This window comes from Sus scrofa, chromosome 3 (genome assembly GCF_054392235.1).
Source record: "Sus scrofa isolate SSC_HxYL_T2T_F1_AM1 chromosome 3, Sscrofa_HxYL_maternal_Yorkshire_Landrace_v2.0, whole genome shotgun sequence".
NCBI classification, from domain to species: Eukaryota; Metazoa; Chordata; class Mammalia; order Artiodactyla; family Suidae; genus Sus; species Sus scrofa.
The window spans coordinates 144,549,879-144,571,328 of NC_139385.1; the positions used below are offsets into that span (position 1 = coordinate 144,549,879).

General features: G+C 60.0%; 1 protein-coding gene across 13 annotated transcripts in view; it reads left to right on the top strand.

Moving 5' to 3' along the window:
• PXDN (peroxidasin) overlaps positions 1-21,450 on the top strand; it is a 56,402-nt gene that overhangs the window by 7,805 nt on the left and 27,147 nt on the right. For 7 of the 13 annotated variants that reach the window (XR_014842583.1, XR_014842584.1, XM_085020034.1 and 4 more), the window contains 4 exons: positions 13,315-13,386; positions 14,465-14,536; positions 18,606-18,677; positions 21,338-21,409. Coding sequence is in view for 4 of the 13 variants with exons in the window: in XM_003125405.7 (XP_003125453.7) it covers positions 13,315-13,386; positions 14,465-14,536; positions 18,606-18,677; positions 21,338-21,409 (288 nt within the window). In the remaining 9 variants the exon portion in view is untranslated. The remainder of the gene's footprint in view (positions 1-13,314; positions 13,387-14,464; positions 14,537-18,605; positions 18,678-21,337; positions 21,410-21,450) is intronic. The other 6 variants (XR_014842585.1, XR_014842586.1, XM_085020038.1 and 3 more) reach the window with 1 other exon arrangement.

Consider the following 21,450-nt stretch of genomic DNA (forward strand, 5'->3'; position numbering starts at 1 on the left):
TGCACAGGCACTGCTGCGCTGAGCGCTCGACGCGCCGGGGGCCTGGCGGCCTCTCTGTCCCAGGCACTCAGCTGTCCCGTGAGGCCCGTGGCCTCACAGTGTGGCCTCTCGGGCAGCAGCCTGGGTGGTTCGGAGCTCACCTCCTTCGCGTTTCATCCTCAGGGAGCGAGTCTGTGGCTGTGACCGACGTACAGTATCTTGAAAACAGTTGTTTCCTGTGTTTTCCCAGCTTTTTGGTTGTGTCAGACCGGAGAGTAAATCTGATCCGTTTCCCGTCTTATTCAGATGTTCCCACTCACTTTCGTGGAGGTAATTTTGTGAAACCTTATTCAATTCTGCAACTTTCTAACAGTGGTAGCAAATAAAACAGTGCATTGGCATGCCCAAGTCTAGATGAAAGTAAGTTAAGAATTATTCAGCCCTGCTGTTTTCCAGCTGCCTCTGGGATGGCCGTGTCTCTGCGGCGGGATTTAATTTCAGCTGCTGCAATGAACATGCGGAACCTCGGCGGATTGAGGCCATGTGAGGGCCTGCCCCTCACATGGCATCCAGGCACATGTTGTCACTGAGCAGCTGTCACCAGAGGCTCTGCTCTCAGCCAGGGTCTACAGCCCACGCCCAGGGACAGTGGCGTTTGCGGCGGGCGGTCTGTGTTGAACACGCTGTGCCCTTCGTCCACCTTGGGGCTGGGCTGCCTTCTGACCGCAGAGGCAGAGCTGGGAGGTTGGGACTCCCCAGGTTACTTCCTGTCTGGCTCTTTAAGGCATCAGTGCGCTGCCAGGGATCCAGGACCCAGGCTCCGTCCTCCTGGTGGCTCTGCTGTTCTTGTCCCCGGGCTTCCAGCAGGGATGGAGCAGGGGGCCGATCCAGCGCATCACCTGCCACAAGGGGACACGTCACGTGTGCTCACGTGGCATGGTGGGCTCTGGTCACCTGTCCCCACCTGGATGCCAGGTTCTGGAGAATGTTGTTTAGGGCCTGTCCAAGAAGGGAAACTGCATTTTGAACTTTCCTGCTGGACAGGTGGTGCCCTTGCGTGATCACCTGTGGTGGCTACTGAACAGCCTCTGTGGGTGTCGCTGTGGGTCACAGCCACCTTCTTACCAGCCAGGTGCTCAGCTGAGGACTTCCCAGATTTGGGTTTGGGGTCGTGGGCCATCACAGAAGGAGCGCTGAGGGGACCCCCGTCTCACGCTGCATCCTTAGCCTCTGGGCACCAGAGTGGGCTGTGTTTCTGAGGCTCTCGCTTGGGTGTAAAGGCCCGTGGCCGCTGCTGGGACGCGAGCCTGCGCCTCCTGTTTACGTGCAGCCACTAGAGCTGTGTGCGGGTTTGCGGGGCCTTTGCACGTGCGGCCCTGCCTTCCCTCCACCCGCCGTGGTTCTCCCTCCTTGGTGGGCTGTGTCGGCAGGTCAGCTGTTCCCACCGCGAGAGGCTGGCATCTTGTCTCCACGCGCTGCGAGGAGGTGGTGCAACCTGCCCTGCTGCCCACTTCGGTGCCCTGGCCCCTTTACTTCCCTTCTGCAACATGTTTTAAAAGTTTTCTGCAAGCTGTGCTTGTTCATGGTGGAAAATGTGACAATCTAGATTAGAGCAGCAGAATAAGTGACGCACGTTTCTGTAATTGGCGGAGACCCTTTGCCGACTGGGCTTGTCCTCAGGAACCCAGATGGCCGTGTGAGCACACGCGGAGCCGCTGGTGGGGCCGAGGGTCGGCCCACTTCTGCCCCTCTGTCCGTGTCGCCTGTGGCTGGATTCTGTGGCCACCTGTGTCTGGGTCTCCGTGGACCTATCCCTCTCTCTGGATCGCCTTTCCCTGGCCACCTGCCTGCCTATTTCCAAACATTGGGTGGGGACCTCCGTCCTGTCCTGTGCTCTACGCTGGGCTGCGGGGGATGCCCGGCGTCTGCGCAGCAATCAGAACTCTGCACCCTTGTGGTCAGCGGCCGCGTCCTATTTATTTTGTGTAATCACCAACTCTATTGAATCAAATTACTTTTATGGGTCATTTCTTTGTTTCCCCCTTTCTGCTACTGCAAACAGTACCTCAGAATGCCTTCATGCAGCTTTTTCTTTGGAGTATTTGCCTTAAACCCATCTGGGCACGTTGCAGGCTCAGTCCGCACTGGGGCAGGTCTGCTCGTCCTGGCTTTTCCTGTTCGTTTCCTTCCTGGACAGGCGTCCTCGGCCCAGCCCAGCTCCTCAGAACCATCAGGTCACGTCGGGCCAAGGTGCACATCCAGCCGAGGGAGGCGAGTGTGTGTTGCACCCTGGGGGCACGGCCCCAGGGCACCCTGACTCCTGCCCTTGGCAGTGCCGTGCGTGCACCTGTGCGTTCTCGCTTGGTAGCTGCGCTTTGACGGATTTTTCTCCGGAGGCCTTGGCCTGAGCAGGTCCTGAGAATGGCACCTGTCACCGGCTGTGGGTCCATCTCAGGCTCCTGCCCGGCCCCATCTTTATGTTGGATCCCGTGGCTCCTGTGGCCAGTTTCTTGTGTGGGCTCTGCCCCATGGTGGCCGTTCTGGCTGGGCTGTTGCCACCTTAGGGAGGGGCTGGGAGGTCCCCAGCTCAGCCCTGTCCCCGGAGGCCATGCTGAAGGTTGATTCTTAATTGCAAAGTTGGGGTCTCTGAGGTCCTTGAGAAGACAGCAAGTGACCAGGAACCTTGCTTCTGGGAGGGCTAGGGTCCAGCGAGGTGCTGGTCACGACACTGTCGTCGGCCGGTCAGTACACAGCCTGGTTCAAATGCCTTATTTAACGTGTCTTGTTGGTTCCCGGCCCAGGGGCTCAGGGCGCCAGCACACGGCTCATACCTGGAGGAGGTGGCGCCACACATGAATTCCCCGTGATTCGCCTCAGAGCCCTGACACCAGCCAGCCCATCAGCCCCATGCTCGGAGCGATTTTAAACAGCAAAGTCCCCAAGAAAAGGCACAAAACATGCGGACAGCACAACCCCGAAGAGACCTTGAAAGGGACCCTTGATTATGTCCTGCTGGTCGAGATCCTGTCTGACCGCGAAGGTGGCATCGGCATGGGTGTGGGGTTCGAGTAGATTTGAGCAAGAGGGGGGGGGATTCTCAAACCCGGACTCCTGGAAAGGGGTGACTGTGTCCTCCCGGGATCGGCTCCAGGGGCTCAGGGTTAGTTAGGAGCCGGCGGGCCCCTCCAATCCTGGGACACTTAGAATCTCTACCCAAACTGCTCAGAGGAGAAGGGGTCTTGCCTTTGAGTCCCTCACGTTCAAAGTCGTTAAATTTGGTCATTATTTATAAAGTGTCAGGAGGAACCTACTGCGTGGAGACATCGCACGCTGGGTGCTGAGCGGTGAAGACGGACCGGCCACTGGGTGCTGAGCGGTGGAGACGGATCGGCCGAGTTGGGGTCGCACCATGGCCCCCGGGCAGGGTTAACGAGGGGGGCTGTCCCTGGACGCAGCCGTCCGGCCGAGGGTCACCTGGGCCATCCTGGCTGCAGCGCACCGCGTCCATGCAGTCCCGGCGGGGTTCTCGCCCTCGAAGCCTGGGCTTCCACCCGCGGGGGCATCTCAGGCGCAGGGCAGGGGTACGTGTGAAGGTCCTGCCCCCACGGCCGTGGTTGTGTCATCACCAGCTGGCTTGATTGGCCCCGCAGACTTGAACCCCAGTGTGGGCTGTGCCCGGCGAGGGACCCCGCTCCCCCGCTGGGCGGGGAGGCCAGGCAGCAGGAGGGACGCCCTACGGGTGGCTGGGGCTCCCAGGGCGCGGCGGTTCTGCTCTTCCATCATGGCACTGCCTTTAATTGGAGCAGATACTGCGATGCACACAGGAAATGCCACTAAGCTAGTTTGCAGTGCCTGGTAGGCAGTTTTCTCTCACAGACCAATCCCACATGTTTCAGAGGCGTCTCAGTTGCCTAGTGAGGCAGCATCGCAAGCTGCTCTTAATGGTCCTGGGACCCGGGAAAGGCATAAATGTGGATTTCCGCCCTGCCCAACTTTTCTCGAAACGCCGTTCCTGCGCAGATCTAGCGTTCATTCTTTGCTGAGCGTTAGGACAATGAAAGGGGACATTCGGAGTGACTCTAAACAAGAGGCGGGATGAGGGGCCGACGGGGAGATTGTGCTTCTGCCTCGATTGGGTTGATATTTTCCTTTGCTGGGGGGAAGATACCACCCGCACAACCTGCAGTATCTTGACTCAGAAAGAAATAGGGAGTTCCCGTCGTGGCACAGCGGAAGCGAATCCATCTGGGAACCCTGAGGTTTCTGGTTCGATCCCTGGCCTCGCTCAGGGGGTTAAGGGTCTGGCGCTGCCGTGAGCTGTGGTGTAGGTCGAAGATTCGGCTCAGATCCCCTGTTGCTGCGGCTGTGGTGCAGGCCGGCGGCTACAGCTCTGGCTGGAGCCCTAGCCTGGGAACCTCCGTGTGCCTCAGGTGCGGCCCTAAAAAGAAAGAAAGAAAAGGAAGGAAAGAGAGCAGTAGGCCTGCAGCATGAGACCGCGTGTCACCCGAGGAGCAAACACCCTTATCTGAAGTATGTCTTAGGTTTATGCTTCTTTTCCTGGTCACAGGAAAAGCCCAGGAAGGGAGCCCAGATCAGGCTTGTCGCTTCCTGGAATGAAACAACATTTCTAAAAAGTCCATGACCAGCTGGGTCGCAGCAGTTCAACTTTTAAAAATAGCCGTCGAAGTGGACGCAGTTAGTCATTGTTGTTGCTTATTCCGACCTGCGGGGTGTTTGTGTTGGCGTGGCAATGGGCGGCCAAATATTGATCGACCGTGAGCATTTGTTTTCTTGTGCGTGTGTTTGTTGCTGTGTAATCGTCCACCCACCCACCCACCCTCCCGTGCATCGGTCCCCCACCCATGCATCGTCTACCCTTTGATTCATGACCGTCCATCCATTCATCTGTCCGTCCAGCCCTCCATCCGTTCATACATCCGCCCATCCACACACCCACCTGCCCGCCCATCTGCCCGTCTCTTTGGTCCCCCTCTGCCCCGCCCCCCCTTGCCGAGTCCTTGCCAAGTATCAGGTGCTGGTGCTGAGACTTGCAGACCTGCTGCTGCAAGGGGAGGCCCACCGGGCGGTGCAGGCAGTGCAGGTGGAGCTGGGCCTCTGTCTTGACGCAGCCTTGGCCCTGCTCCTTCCCACCCTCTGTGGTCCAGGAGTGGGGTTGGAAGCCCAGCTGCAGGGCAGATAGAAAGCAGATAGCTTGGCAAACCCTTTCTCTTTCTTTCTTTTTTGGCTGCCCTGCAGCCTGTGGAGTTCCCAGGCCAGGGATCAAATCTGAGCCGTGACTGCGACTTAAGCCGCGGCTGCGGCAGCACCGGATCCTTAACCCCCAGGCCTGGGATTGAACCTGTTCTCAGCTGCTCCCGTTTCACCACAGGGGGAACTCCTGGCAACGCTTTCTGAGACCCAGGCCTCTCTTCTCCTAAGCTCAGAGTGCACTGGCTCTTGCATCCAACTTCGCCTTTGTTCGGGGAGCCGCCATCTCGTCCTGGCGCGGTTCCTCGGGGCCTGCGTCGAGCCGCCTTTCCCAACGGGTCCTGAGAGGGAAACGTCTGCAGCCATGGTTTTCTCAGCTCTTTCCAGGTTGCTGCCGAGCTGGTATCTGGGGCTGGAGAAAACCCAGGTCAGGACACGCAGGGGGCGCTCTTTCTCCCTGGAGAAGGACGGCGGCGGCCCAGCACATCCGTCTGAACATCAGGAGAGGCCGGCCGGGCTGGTAGCACGGAGTCGCCTTAGTGACGGCGAAGCGCAAGTTTCAAGAGGGGCCACCTTGGCGAAGGGCTGACTTTGGGACTGTGCCGAGGTCCCTCCAAAGCCTCTCCTGACGGGTCACCTCAGATCCACCTGTCGGCGGCCGTCCGGGCCTCTCACCGGCCCTACTCCTGGGTCCTGGTCCTTTAGCTCCCTGACCTTGTCGTCTCCTCATCTCGGTGATTAATTGGGCTGTGTACCTGCTTTCTGGGTCTCAGGTTCGGGGTCTGCAGGACGCCTCCCACGGCAGGTGCTCGGGAGCCCCTGGGGTGGAGGGTGAGAATGTGCCTCAGTCTTTGTTGATTCTGTTTTGATCCATTTCCTCTGTGGAGGCAACTAAAACTAGCCTGATGTGAGGCTTTTAGCAAAGCAGCAGGCAAAAATGCATCTGTTTTGGTAGCGCCTGGAATCTGCTTCCTGGGCTGGCTCATGCTGAGGGGACAGGACTTTCTGCGGCCGGTTAGCTAAGTCTGGACGCGGGCCCAGTGGGATAACGTGATTTATCTGTTTATTTTGCTGAACTCAAAGAACAAACTCTGTCTGTCTCTGTAAGAACAACCTCAGCCCCGTCCGTTGTTTAAATTATAATGTCTGTTGTAACAAGGAGGGTCCATCTCGGCCTCGGTGTCTGTGATGGTTAGTTTCATGTGTCACCTTGGCTGGGACACAGTGCCCAGATATTGCTTAAACCTTATTCTAGAGGTTTCTGTGAAACCTTTTTTCAAGTTTTTTTTAGGGCTGCTCCCACAGCATATGAAGGTTCCCAAGCTAGGGGTCAAATCAGAGCTGCCGCTGCCAGCCTGCGCCACAGCCACAGCCATGAGGGGTCTGAGCCTCATCTGTGACCTACACCACAGCTCACGGCAACACTGGATCCTTAACCCACTGAGCGAGGCCAGGGATCGAACCTGCGTCCTCATGGATACTGGTCGGGATCGTTACCACTGAGCCTCAATGGAACTCCTCTGTGAAGGTGGTTTTAGAGAAGGTGGACTTTCAGGTCAGCCTCTGGGGAAAGCAGATCAGCCCCACAGCACGCGCTGAAGGACTTGAGGGGGGAGAGAGCCGGTGCCCTTGGATCAGCCGGCAGCCCACCCCGTGGACTGTGGACCTGCCCGGGGCCCACGGGTGTCCACTAAACCAGCCTCAGTCTGCCTCTACACACACGTGCACAAGAACAATGCACACAAGCGCACGCCCACTCGCACATGCACACACGCCCACGTGCACATGCACACGTGCACACACTGACTCCCATTGGCTCTTTTCCCCCAGGGCCCTGACGGCTGCGGCAGGGGTGCTTGTTGAGTGTCTCATGACCCTGGTTCTCTGGCTGCAGCGGCTTGGATCCACTGGACACCAGAGCGGTGACAGTCAGTCAGCATGCTGGCCAGTGACTTGCGGTCAGACTGAGCTGGGACAGGCATCTCTGGGCCACAAGAACTAGGTACGGAGGCAGGACAGCCAGCAGTGGGGCTGAGACCTCAGGCTGTGCTGTCGGCCCCTCAGGAGGCTCAGAGCTCAGAGGGGGCGGGGGGGAGGTACGAGGGGGGCGGGGGGTGCAGGAGGGGCCGGAACCGGGACCCCTGGATGCCTGGGAAGTGCGTCTGGCCCGGGAGAGAGACTCAGAGGAGCCGGTGTCCCCAGCGCCTCCGTTCCTGGTCGGGCTGCAGGTTTCATTCTTTGGGCCCCAAACGTGCTCACTTTGATCAAAGACGTGTGTTCAAAGGGAAGGAAAAACCGCGTATTTGAGTTACGTGTTGTGTACGCAAGGCCAAGCATGGAAGACTTTTAGGTCATTAGGGAAGCGAACTCGATCGGCGTCGGGGGGCCGGTGTAACCCGGAGGCGCGTGAACTTTGTCTCTTGTCCCCGCTGCGTCTGCTTGCTTCTGCGTTACCGCCACTGACTCCCCGGAGGAGAAGAGCCACCCCTGTGTGCCCCCGCCCCGCCTCTTTCTCCATGTCTGTGCCATGTTCCCTGTGCCCAGATCATGCTGGTGGCCCTGGGGTGGTGTCGCTGGGGGCCGTGTGCCTCCCTGCTCCCCCGAGGTGGGCGTCCTCCAGGTGCGTGGTGACCATCCGGACTCAGCAAGTGCCTGGCTCCCGGGCGGGGCCGCAGGGCTGACCTCAGTGCCTGCAGGTGGCAGGTCAGGTGTGGGGCCAGGCCTGGGCAGCAGATGGCAGCTGTGGCCTCACTGGGTCACAGACCCTCCGCCGGGCTGTCCTCTTAGTCCGAGCAGCTGTGCGGGGCACGGCCTTGAGCCGGTGGAGCCGGGGGAGACCCTCCCACAGGTGCTTCGGCGCCTCCACTGCTCCTTCCAACCCCATCCGGTCGGGCTGCTCTCCCGATTCTGATTCTGTCCGCACGAGACTTTGCACCGTCAGGTCCTTGAGGTGTGACTCCTGCAGTGCTTTTCCCAGGGGAAGGTGCAGATCCAGGGTGGCACGCGCTGTCTTCCTGTTCCTGGTGGCGCAGGGAGCGGTCAGGAAAGCTGCTGAGACCAGTTGAACCCTCCTGCCTGGAGCTGAAAGTGTTGGCACCTGCCCATCGCGCCGCGTCCCCGTGTTTGCAGCAGGAGGAGGACGCCCGTCCCGTCTGGCGGGAGCCGAGCTGGTTCCCACGGCTGGGCGGCGTCGGCGCGGTTCCCAGGCACCCGCGCCCTGTGCGTCTTCTGGGCTGTTTCAAATTAGAAGGACGTCAGGTGGCTGTGTTCTCGCTGACGCACCGCGTTGGACGGAACAGATTCCGGGCTCGTCCAGGCTGTCGTTTGGCTCCTCGCTTGCTTGGGAGGCAGAGCGGGGCCCTCCCCTAATTGCACTCTGTCCTCGGCTTCACCCCGCGCGGGGGTTCTGGGGACCGAGTGAATGGCCTCGGAGAAAGCCTGGTACTCGGTCTGGCCGCGCTTTGTCTGGGAAGCGGGAAGAACACGGAATCATGTTGTAGTTGCCACGGAGGGGCTCGGGCACTTTTCCCAGAGGAAACCACCTGCAGAAACGAGTGTGTTGGTTTTGCTCGTTTGTGAGGCGGAGGGAAGCTGAGCCTCACGGGCCGTTTGCACGTGGCTCCTGACACAGAGGCCTAGGGACCGGCCGCCTCCTGGCCTCCCTCGGCGTCCCCTGGTCCAGACCGGGGGCCAGGCGGGGGTGGCCAGGGCTGGCTTTGCTGTCCTGCCAGCTTTGCATGTTACATTGTTAGAGAGTCGAAAACAGTCACGAGAGTGATGTTTCCTGACGTCATAGTCATTTGAGGCTCAGACCTCGGTGTGTCATCACGGCGGGCCCCTCGCGCGGGCGCTGCTCGTGGCCACCAAGCTCCAACGACGGAGGGGCCTCCCGGGAGACCGGGTGGGCGCGAAGCTGACCCGCTTCCTGCCCGGCCTTCTGGGGGACAGGCCAGCGCCCCTGCCCTACAGGGTCTGTCCCTGTGAGCACCAGCGTATTTCCCAAAGTCGGTTTTCTTTTGAGGTAGAGTTTTCTGTTCTCTGCTTTGTGCTCTTCTCTCAGTTTTAAAAAAGTTCTCAATCAGAAGAAAACAGTGGCTTTTTTTTGCCCTTTATTTATACGCATTACTGAGTAAACCAGACTTTACAGAATTTTCTCAGTGTTGATTTAATTCAGATGCTGAGCCAGGGGTGGCAGGAGGGTGACTGTGGGCAAAAAGCCCGGCGCCCGCCCCTCATGGGGTCACCCGCCCACACTGGGCCCCGCCCCTGTGCCCGAGGCTCCCGCGTGGGGCAGGCCCTGCGTCTTCACGGAGCCCCTGAATGTCGCCCCAGAGCCAGGCCGCGTCCATCGGCACAGCCGACACCTCCGGGGCCACCGTGTCATGTTCCCAGCAGCTGGATGTTGCTGCCACACCCGACGTTTGACCGTTTTACAAACATCCACAAGGCGGTTGAGGAAAAGCAGACCCGGCAGCCTGGCCCTTTCCCACGGTGGCTGGATGCGCCCTGGCCTCTGCCACGCCGGGCTCATCCCCTTCGAGGTCAGCTGAGGGTCACCTCGTGCCCCAGTGAGGACAAGGACAAAACGCAAGCAGCCACGGCTCCTGGCTCGACGCCACTCCCGAGGGGACGCGGTTGGTAATAGGTGGAGGCTGAGGGTATGCCCGGGCCCCTGGGCCTGCTGAGGGACGAGGTCGCAGCTGCCGTCAGGCCGCCGAGTGTCGCGGTCGGCCTGTCCAGGCCCCGGGCCTCCGTGGAGCAGGCGGGGGCTCCGCCACGCCCCGCAGCTCACCCGGCCTCAGGCCGGACCCACGTGGTCCTCCCGGTCACTCGCTTCTCTCTCCTTCGCTGCCCCGCGGTTTTGCCCTCGGTCAGCGTCGAGGTAGAGAGGAGAGCAGGTGCCTGCTCCACAGGCAGGATCGAGCCTCGATACAAACCAGGGCCCGAAGCCCTCTGGGGTCTGGAGGACGCGCTTGGCCAGATGGGATGAAGTTCTGTCACCGTTCTCAACCCCAGGGCGGGGCGGTGGCGGGATCTGGCGCAGGGCCAGTCCCAGGCCGCTCGGAGGCCCATCTCCGTGCCAGGGTTTACAGGGCCCGGCGAGCACTCTTCCTGTCCCAGCGTTTCTCCAGGGTGGGGGCACTTCCCAGGTGGGGGGCTGGGGACACTCGGAACTATTGGACCTTGTGCTTGTCGCTGGGCTGCGGGGCTCCGAGCCTGCCTGCATCCTGCCTCCGGTGTCTGCTCCTGTTTTGGCCCGTTTTCATTCCCCAGCTCTCAGAGCTGTGTCTCTGGGTGTCATCTGTGTACGCCTGCTCCCCATGCCCCTGCTGGGGAGGCCCGCCCCCTTGTCTGGACAGGGCTGTCCCCTTGGGCTGCGCTGCCCCCAGGCTCTCAGCCCCCACGCCCGCCCCAGCCCTGACTGTCTAGCGTCGTGCTGGGAGCAGAGGCCACGGGGGAGGTACCCCGTCTGGTCATTCCCTGGGTTCTGGCTGGGGAGGTGGGGCTTGTGAAACGCCCCCTTCCAGGCCAGCGCTGCTCAGAAGGAATGTGACGTGACCCACATACATGATTTTAAAAATTTCCAGAAGCTTCAATAGAAATTAGAAAGAAATCAGTTAATTTTACTAAGGCTCTATTCAGCTCTGTATATCAGACACTCACGTTTCGAAGTGTAATCACTGCGTAGGCTTGTCCACGGCACATGGACGTGAGGCTTCCAGACAGGCCACGGAGGCCTGGTGCAGCCCAGCCACCCTGCTGGTGCTCAGGGCAGGTGAGCTCAGGGCAGGTGGGCCTAGGGCAGGTGAGCTCAGGGCAGGTAAGCACACAGGGCAGGTGGGCTAAGGGCAGGTGTGCCCGGGACAGGTGCGCCCGGGGCAGGTGCGCTCAGGGCAAGTGTGTGGCTCCCTCCGCATCACCTGGGGCAGTTGGTTAAGAGACTTTCCTGCTTCCGAGATCCCCCTCCCCCCACAGTCTGAGTTGTGTATCCAAGGGAATAGGAGCTGTGTGTTCCTGACTCTGGGCTTGAAGCTGGGTTTTTGATTGGATAATGCCCAGGGGGGCTGGGTTTTGATTGGATAATGCCCAGGGGGCCCCTGCTGCGGGCCTGGCGCTGGGCCTGGTTCTGGGGTTTGCTCTGGTGTTGGGGCAGGGTCACCTGTGCAGATTCTTTGAAATCCAGTCCTTGCTGGACGAGGGGGGTGCTGCTCGCATCATGTGCTTCACCCTGAGGTCTCGGCCTGAGAGCCGAGTGGGGGGCCCGAACTGTTGTGGATGTGAGTGTAAATTACTGTTCATTAAGAAGCTAGCCTGGGAGCCCCTGACAAGGCATAGCGATTAACGAACCCAGCTGGCATCCATGAGGACGCTGGTTCAATTCCTGGCTCAGTGGCTTAGGGATCTGGCATTGCCGTGAGCTGCGGTGTGGGTTGCAAACGTGGCTCGGATCCCACGTTGCTGTGGTTGTGACGCAGGCCGGCAGCTGTAGCTCTGATTTGACCTCTAGCCTGGGAACCTCCATATGCTGTGGGTGCGTCCCTAAAAAAAAAAAAAGAAGAAGAAGCTGGCTTATCTGCAAGGGAGGGGCTGTCCTGGCGGGCACGTTGGTGGCTAACAGGTCACCAGAGAGAGTGAGCCAGGATGAGGGTCGCGTGCTGACCACGGTTGCTTGGGTCACAGGAACTTGACCCCCGGGAAAGAAGCGACTGTCCAAAGGCACCCCTGCCACCTGCTGCCAGACCTGGTGATTTCAGCCACTCTGACGCTTTCCGAGCAGCCTCAATCAGTTCTGTACATCGATGGCACTTACTGAATTGGCTCAATAATCAGGGTCCTGAGAGGGTTAGGGCGCGGACGGAGCTCAGCAAACCTCCCAAGGGAGCCGTCCCTTCGTGCCTGGACCGCGCCGCCCAGGAGCCCCGGGGCCTCGTAACCAAGCTCCGCTGATGGGGTGGGGGCTTCGCTGGGCATCTGTTCCCGTACAGTCCTGGGGGCTGGAGTCCCAGGTCGAGGTGGCCAGGCTAGGTCCCTCTGTGGCCCCAGGGGGTCTGTGTCAGGCCTCCCCTGCTCTGGCGGTGGCCGCAGTCCTTGGCGTCCCCCTGTGAGCCTGTCTCCAAACCCTCAAACCAGTGAACTTGAGGGACAGTTCAGCCCCTAATAACCCTGCTGGGCGGTGACAGAGGGTTCAGCCTGGGAGTGGGGACTTCTGATTCGTCTACGGGGGCTTCGTGTTTCATTTCAGTGTCCTCCGTCCTCTTCGGTTGGTAGATTTTGGTTCAGGCTGGGGACCTGGGGAGACCTGACCCCGTGCTCGCCACCCCCAACCCCCCCAGCTGGACCCTTCTGCCTGGGCGCTGGTGTCTCCCGTGCTGGCCGGGGCGTCCCCTGTCCCAGATGGCCCCCCAGGGCCTCTGTCTTCGTGGGAAGCGCCTGCTGAGGAAAGTCAGGTTAAGACACGCCCTAGCCTTTCCCAACGCGCCTGCCGAATGGGCTGCGTGCTCTGGGTGGGCCCCCTGGACCCTTCCCTGGAGGCCGCGGTGGCTAGTCAGCTAGTAAGCAACCGAGCTGCCGCCTAGACGTGCGGGCGACAGGCAGTGTCCATGCCTGCTCCGGGGGCGATCCCCTATGTGAATCTCTGCACTGAGGGACTTGGGGGTCCCCTGGGCTGGATGGCAGGTGCCAGAGGGGCCTTTCTCTCTGGGTAAGTCGTGTTTGAACAGATGTCTGTAAAGTGACACCTCCCGCCTGTCGCTCCGACAAATGTTCGCGCACTTGGCAATCCCGGCCGGAGACCGTCCATCCACGGACTGAACGGCGAGGGGTGATTTCCTCAGTCCCTGATTGCTCTCTGGAAACGGAGCATTTAAGGGTGGCATGTGGAGTTCCCACTGTAGCAGAGTGGGTTCAGAATCCAACTGCAGCAGCTCGAGTGGCTGCGGAGGCGCGGGTTCGACCCCGGCCTGGCGCCGTGGGCTAAGGTCCGGCGTTGCTGCGGCTGCGGCCTGGGTTCCATCCCTGGCCCAGGAGCTTCCACTGGCCGCGGGTGCGGCCGTTCGAAGAAAAGAGAGGCAGGGAGCTGGTGACGACGGCAGATCCCTCTGTAAGTGTGTTTCTCGCTCTTCACAGGGATCTTCGCTTTAACAGAATCCGGGAGATCCAGCCGGGGGCCTTCAAGGGGCTGAGAAACTTGAACACACTGTAAGTCTGAACGTCGGGGAGCCAGTGGGAAAGACGCGGGCATTGCCACACCTTCCCCCGTGGGTGGATCCCCGAGGCCGAGGTCCCCGTGTCCCCACGGTGGGTGCGCGTGGCGGGCCAGTAGAGGTGGAGCCTGACAGAGGGTCCCCGGCCGCTGGGCAGGCCTCTGGCCCCGCCTGTCTGGTCTGACGCCCATGAAGCTCGCTCTCGTCTGCGTGTGCCCCAGGCCTGGGCTGGCTCGCCGCCCACGCAGGGACCAGGCACCGCCCTCCTCCTGAGCTAGAGGGGACCGGGCAGGGGCCGTCGGGGCTGCGTGGTCCTGTGGTCGGGCTGTGCTGAGGGCTGTGGGAGGCCGGCTGCTGTGAGTCGCCTGCCGGGGCCGACTGTTCTGTACAGGGCTGGGTGCAGATCCGGGGGTCGGGACTGTCACCTCTGCCCTGCGAGCCTGGGGGGCTGACCCCGTGTGGCTCTCCCCCTCCCCGTGGGAAGGAGCGCTCTCTGGGGAGAGACTCACTTCCGGGACAGGCTCCTGGCTGGGCTGGACGGTGGACCTTGCTCTGTGTGGGACGGGGGGTCTGCCCTGCTGGATGCAGGGTGAAGCCGCGTGGCTGATGTGGCCGCCACCCCCGAGGAGCCTTGAAGCCGGAGGGCCAACTGCCCAGGGTCGTGTCCCTTTGTATTTAGCGGACATTGGAAGTAAGGTCTGTGGCTTATCGTTTTATGACCTTCTCCATGGCAACAGGAATGATTTTCCCAACACAATTCAGAGGTGGTGCCGTTTTTTATTTTTGCTTTTTGAGGCCACACCTGCGGCATAGGGAGGGTCCCAGGCTGGGGTCGCATCGGAGCTGTCGCTGCCAGCCTACACCACAGCCACAGCAATGCAGGATCCGAGCCCGGTCTACGACCTGCATGCAGCACAGCTCACGGCAGCACGGGGTCCTTAACCCACTGAGCGAGGCCAGGGATCGAACCTGAATCCTCATGGATGATAGTTGGGTTGGTTACCACTGAGCCACCACCGTGGGAACTCCAGGGTTGTAGTTTTTAAAATTCTTGCTGAACTTTCTTTTCACAGGCTTCTCAACAATAATCAGATCAAGAGTATCCCTAGCGGCTCATTTGAAGACTTGGAGAATCTAAAATACCTGTAAGTCGCGACCTATCTCCACCCCGTCTGTTGTCTGCCCTTGGACTCTAATCCCTGTGTTTTGTTATGAACTGTTCATACCTCCGTGTGAAAAAGCTTTTCTTTTCAGAAGGTGAGTGAAGTTGAGGCTGGGATTTTCAACTGAGGTGTTACCGGTGTGAAGGGCTCCACCTTAGCTGATGTTTCTGGTCGGTGACGGGGGTGGCAGGGCATTCACACTGTAGCCTCCGAAGGTCGCTCGGGGGTTGTCACGAGACTCGCTGACGGAAAGTGAGAACTGAGGTTCAGCGGCTGGTGTCCACAGCTGACGTGTTCTCTTTTTTGGCCACACCCGTGGCATGTGGAAGTTCCTGGGCCGGGGATGGAACCCGAGCCACAGCAGCGACCCCGGCCGCTGCAGCGACAGCCCTGGGTCCTGAACCCACTGCGCCACAAGGGAACTCCGGCTGACATGTGTTTTGCTTCAGGGGCTGTCAGAGCCATTTTGCGTCGCCTCCAGCTGTGGGCGAGAGGAAGGATGTTGGTGACAAATGCCTTTGGAATGTCACTAAATCTGCTCATTTTCCCTGTCCTCTGCCAAATGATCTCACCTCTTACTTTTATGTAGTGAAGTTTTATTTTGCTTCAAAAAATTGATTTGCCTTCCTAAGTTGCTGCGCATTTGAAACGCCTGCTTGTGGAGGTGAGCTTTGCAGGGAGGGCGGGACCTTGCTGGCTGGACGCCTTTGCAGGCGCTTGGTGTAAAGTTGGGAACCTGAAGGCAAGCACTGAGTACACGGCCGGTTCTGGGCAGATTAGAAGTGGGTGTCATGTGCTTTGAGCCAGTGACGCTTGCTTTTGGACCTGGGAACTGTTTGGCTAGAGCCGTCTTAATGAGGGATTATGTCAGTGATGCTGGGGAACCGTGTGCGACTTGGTGAGGCCGAGGGCCTCTGAGTCGAGTTGCGTTTTGGTGAGGCGGCGGCTCTGAAGGAGGCGCGACATTAAGTGTGGGGCACACGCGTTTCCTTCGATCGAGAATCTGAACGTGTTGTGTCTGCACGTCTTTCTCCATCCCTTTCGACAGCGTGTTCATGTTTCATGAGTAAGGTTCCCACTGAGCCTGGTTTTTGAGTTTTAAGTGCTGCGCAAGCTCCAGAAGAAAGCTTTGATTTCTTGGAAGCAGATTCCGTTACCCGACAGCCAGTATTTGTAGTGCATGTGTGTTGAGTCTTCTTTAAAAAAAGTTGTGCTTTTCCAATTAAGACAGCTTTGTAAAGTAATGCTTTTTAACCTCACCCTCAGGGCAACCCCGTGCCAACCTTTTTCCCTCCCTCCCACGCAACCATGCCCGAGGGGCCCACTGGTGGGAGGTCCCGGGGTCAGCGGGGGCAGGCTGAGCAGGGGCTGGCAGTGGGGGAGCCGGGCACGGGCACGCGAGAAGAGGCAGCAGGGCAGGATGCAGCTGCGGCAGGGAGGGACCCCGTGACCTGCGCGCCAGCTGCCGCGGTTCTCAGCCTCCTCCTCCTCGGATCCCCCAAACCTCAGGGGGCCGGAGAGCGGAGGCGGGGGGCGGGGGGGGGCACCTGACTGGCGCTGACGTAGATTGCGCAATGTTTAGGAAGCCTCCTGAAAAGTTTTGGTTACTTCGGCTCTGTGTATTTGGTCAGGGCCAATGCGTAGTTGTAGAGGTTGTTGAAGGCTCCTTAGCTGCTGCAACCCCAGTGACGTCTGGTGAGGAAGAACCCCCTTCATTCGTACTGCCGGGGATGAACTTGACTCGAGAGACTTCGAACTCAGTTTCAAAGGGTCAGCACTGTGATGAAGTGGAGAGTTATTTACGAACTATCATGAGACGATCAGGACCCAGTTCTCTTTAGGAAACTGGATCCCAGGCTCTGTGACGTTTGACCCGCAGGCACACACACCCAATAGTTTTGGGTTCAACCGTTGAATGTTTTCTTTCAAAGGATCCCTGTGCTGTCATTTTTTTGAAAGTGTTTGCAAGGTGGTATTTTATTTGGCTGCTTATTTATTTATTCTTAGGGCCGCACCTGCAGCGTGTGGACGTTCCCAGGTTAGGGGTAGAATCGGAGCTGTAGCTGCCGGCCTGCACCACAGCCACGGCAACGCTGGATCCTTAACCCACTGAGTGAGGCTGGAACTCGAACCCGTGTCCTCATGGATACTAGTCGGGTTCGTTTCCGCGGAGTCACGACGGGAACTTCTGCCCTTGATTGATTTGTAAGAAATGAGCCCAAAAAGCTCCGTTCAGGCCTTCCTCTCTCGAAGGAAGAGCCGCCTGTGGGCAGGACGCGGGAGCTTTTTCTACCCGTAAAGCGCTGCTGTCGCCTCTGTTGGACACATGGAGAGGCCGAGGCTGAGAAACGTTTCTTGTGCCAGACGTACAGCTAGGAAGTGGCTTTCATGGATCCGGACCCGCAGCCTGGAGCCATCCCGGCCGGGCCTCAGTTTCGGGGCCGTCTGGCTCTGGTTCTCTGCGAAGTCGCCCTGGCGGATCTGCACGGGGCGGGGGCGGGGAGGGGGGGGAAGGCCGGGGCCCGCGGGGCCCCTGGTCTTGGAGTAGAGCGTGAGTGCGCAGGGTGGCGCCGGCGGGAGTGTGGGCGGAGGCACGGAGGTAAGAAGAAGCACCTGCCCGAAGTGAAACTGTGGGGAAGGCGTGATTTCGATCGGACCCTCTGCCCGTTTCAGCGACAGAGACACACCCGGGGCTGGGGATCTGCCTCCGTTGGAGGCCGTCGGGCAGCAGCGTTGCCGGGCTTCTCCGAGACGATGGAGGTGGGGCCGCCAAGCAGCCCCCGGCCTGTGGTTCCGGGGGGCTTGGGGTGCTCCTCGAGTCTCCATCCGTCACAGGTCCCTGCGGGACTCGGCTGGCTGACTTCTGTAGGGACAGGACTCTACAGACCTGAGGTCGAGGACCGCGTGTCTCTGTGTCCACAGGTGCAAGATCAGCCGCAGACCCGGCACTGAGCGGTGTGGCCAGTGCCACCAAAATCGTAATTCCAGACGCTGAAACTGGAGTTTCACACGATTTTCATGTGTCACAAAGTAGTATTCTTTGTTTTAGTGGTTTTTTTGCTTTTTTTTTTGCTATTTCTTGGGCTGCTCCAGCGGCATATGGAGGTCCCCAGGCTAGGGGTCGAATCAGAGCTGTAGCCACCGGCCTACGCCAGAGCCACAGCAACGTAGGATCTGAGCCGTGTCTGCAACCTACACCACAGCTCACCGCAACGCCGGATCGTTAACCCACTGAGCAAGGGCAGGGACCGAACCCGCAACCTCGTGGTTCCTAGTCAGATTCGTTAACCACTGCGCCATGACGGGAACTCCCTAGTGTTTTTTCTGTTTATGGCTCATGGAAGTTCCCAGGCCAGGGGTGGAATCGGAGTTGCAGCTTCGTCCTGCATGCAGCTCACGGCAACACTGGATCCTTAACCCACCGAGCGAGGCCAGGGATTGAACCCGCGTCCTCATGGATGCAAGTTGGGTTCATTCCCACCGAGCCACGGCAGAACGTCCACTTCATTTTAAATCTTTAAGTGTTTGGAGACGGCAGAACCATTCTTGGCCGCAGGCCGTGCAGAAACCGCCGCGGCCGGTGGTGTGGTTCTGACCAGCCCAGGTCGCTTCTGTTAGAGGAAGGGGCTGCGGGTGCTGAGCAGGATCGGGAAGAATTTCGCCTCCGTGATTTCTGTTCCCCGGGTTATTTCTGGGTATTTCAAAACTACATCGGGGTCAGTCTCAGGCTCACATTCGGTGCCCTTTACGTGTTTGTGGGGAAGGGGTTTGCTTTTTTCTTCAGGCTTCGAAGCAAACGCTTCGTCAGCCACTCCTGAGCTGACCTCCCAGAGTCGAACTTTCTGACGATGCAGCAGGGGTTTGCCCGTCTCCGGTCGGAGAGTCCCCGGAACGGGGGAAGGGGCCCTCGGGGGGGCGGGACTCTCTGTGTACACGTTCCTTTGTGTTCTGAGGCGGCTGAGAACCGTCTCCAGGGACCAGCTGAGCCCTGCTCTCCCCGCGGAGTCCCGCCTGCCGTGCGTGTGCTAACCTGCCGTGTTTCTTGTTTCAGCTATCTGTACAAGAATGAGATCCAGTCAATTGACAGGCAAGCTTTTCAGGGACTTGCCTCTCTAGAGCAACTGTAAGTGCCCCGCGTCCGCTTCGCGGTGCCTCTGTCCTCCTGCCCTTGGGCCCTCGGAGGGAGTGCTGGGCGGAGCCTGCCCTTTGCACGATGCATGTCTGTGCCGGGGGGCAGGGACCCGTGCATGCCTTGGAAAGCTGTAGCCCCTCCATCCGATCCCTGTCCGTCCAGCGAGCCGCCCGTACGGGTGCCCCCGCACCCCATGCCCTGTGCCCTGCGTTCGTGGTGCAAGGAGCAGTGACCCCAGTGGGCCCCTGTCCCCGTGGTTCCCAGTTGAACGAAGGGACGTGTAAACAGATCTGAGCGCGTGGCTGTTTGCCTTCGCGGCATTTCCTGTTTGGGAATCTTTGCACCTGCTTTACTAGCCTCCTTCATGACGTGCTTGTGTTGGAGGAGATCGCCGTTCCCACGTGTCCCCAGGCAGTGTGTGCCGGGCCCGCCTTGCCCCGGTCGGGATGAACCTGGAATCCTGGTCAGGGGGTGCGTCTGAGCCATCTGCCCGGCCAGCCGCCCCTCGGCCAGCGGGCTGCAGCCATCCCCTCAGGGCCTCGCCGGCTTCGTTGCGCAGGGGCTGGAGTCCGTGTGCTGCTTGTTGTTGGCGGGAGGGCGGGATGCAGAGACGGCCGCAGAGACCCAGGCAGAGCTGGGGCGGCCTCCCCCAGGCCAGGCTTCGGGCGCACACGCGGGATTGCGCTTCTGAACACCCACCTCCTCACGCCTGCGAGGGCGCCGGTGGGGCTGGACGGGGGCCACACAGAGTTCCGGTCCTGGCAGGGGCACGGGAACGCCTGGACGGCAGGTGCCAGGGGTCCCCGACCATGTTCCCGCATCTGGCGCAGTTTAGGGGACAGGGCCGTGGTGTCCCTGCGCCATCCATCCGGGCTGGGACCAGACTAGGCCCATCCAGCCCTGCGAGGGGGTCAGTGGGGCAGTTTTTGAGGAGAAAAGAGGCAAAGTCCGGGAAGCACAAGAAGGGGAGCAGTGGAGCCCGAGTGGCCGTGTGACGGTCGCCCACGTTGGTGGCCATGCACCTGGTGGTCCGTGCGTATGCGTCCCTGCCGCCGAGCCTCGGGCCGGAGAGCTGATGAGGACCCTCGGGAAGCGCCTCGAGGGCGGAGGGGAGGGTCCCCAGCAACGCATGGGCTCCCAGCCAGAGGGGCCGGGTGGGGGGAGGCCCCTGTGCCTGCCCAGCGTCTCGCCCTGCGGGGCCTTGAGAGGCGGTCAGAGCGGAGGCAGAAACAGGTGTCCGCACTGGTTGGAGCAGCACCGATGAGGAAGGGGCCTGGCTGACCGGACCCCCCCACCTCGGGGAGAGGCTGGGAGGGGCGCAGATCAGAGCAGGGCATTGGGCGAGGGGCTGAGCCTAGACCCGAGGCCCTCAGTGTGTCTCACTCGGAGGTTCAGACAGGCTGGTGTGCGGGTTTGCTTCCCAGGCCCCGCGTCAGAGCCGCCCCACCCATCAGCCTCGGGGTGAGTCTCACCAGGCCCATCCACCCCGCCCTCAGGCCTCCCCTCAGGCAGGGAGGGCGGTGGGTACAGGTGTGTCCCCACCGGGCAGCAGGGACAGCAGGGCAGGTCCCGGACTTCCCACGGGGGTCCTCCCAGCAAGCGGGCCCAGGACATGGACAGGGCAGGGGGTGGCGGGGGGAGGACAGGGAGGGACAGGGCAGAACAGGACGGGGTGGGACAGGAGAGGACAGGACAGGACAGGATGGGTGGGACAGGAGAGGACAGGACAAGGCAAGGCAGCTGGACTTGAGGACCTTGAGGTGACAGTCATTTCAGAAAGGGGAAGGCTGCCTTGGAGGGGTGTGGAAAGAGCTCCCGTTCCTGTGCTTTGCTGGTTCTGGAGCTGCTGGTGCTGCTCGGCGCTGTCACCCTGGTGCTGTCACCCTGGCGCTGTCACCCTGCTGGTCCTAGCAGCGGGGAAGAAGCAGCCGTGTGCTTGTAGGGCGGGTGAGTGTGTGGCAGGAGGGGCTCCTGCAGAGGCCCCGGTTAGAAGGTGACTTACGTGTTTTTCTAAAGGAAGAACCACCAGTTTTCCAAGTGAGAAAAGCAGTGTTCAAGGAAATTAGAAGAGATTAGTTTTGCAGAAAATGTATAAAGTGTGGAAAGTAAGGAGACCCCTTAAATGGAAGGAAGTGGGAGTTCCGGATGTTCTGGGTAATGGAAGGATGTTTGAGGAAATGCGTGACCTCACGCAACCGAGTGCCGTCTCCCTTGTGTTATTTCTGGAGTCGATTCTGTGTGGTCTGTGTTCTGAAAAGCAATAGACCCAGTGTGACCTGCAGAGTAAGTTAGTCTCCTAAACCCGGGTGTGAGCTCCAGGATTATGTTGGTTTTTTTCCTGGAAATGTCCGCACACGTGGACAGCGAGCCCCCGGCTTTTCCCCTCGGGTCGGAGACGGTCCGGCCGGCTGCTTGGCCTGGGATACACGGGCCGGTCAGACACGGGACCTCGGCACCCAGCTCCCTGTGCCTCTCACCCTCCCCACGTGGTGACTGCATTTATTTTCCAGACGATGTATGGAAATCTGGAGGGGTCGATTTGAAATGACTTAGAGAAAAAAATGTTTTCAGCAAAACTGTATGGATCTGTAAAAAGCAACAAAAATTGTGTCAAATTTGTTTCTTTTTCCCTTTTTTAAAAACGTCTGCAGATACCTGCACTTTAATCAGATAGAAACGCTGGACCCAGAGTCATTTCAGCATCTGCCGAAGCTGGAGCGGCTGTAAGTTGCGTTGGCCCCTCACCGACCCCTCACCTGCGGGC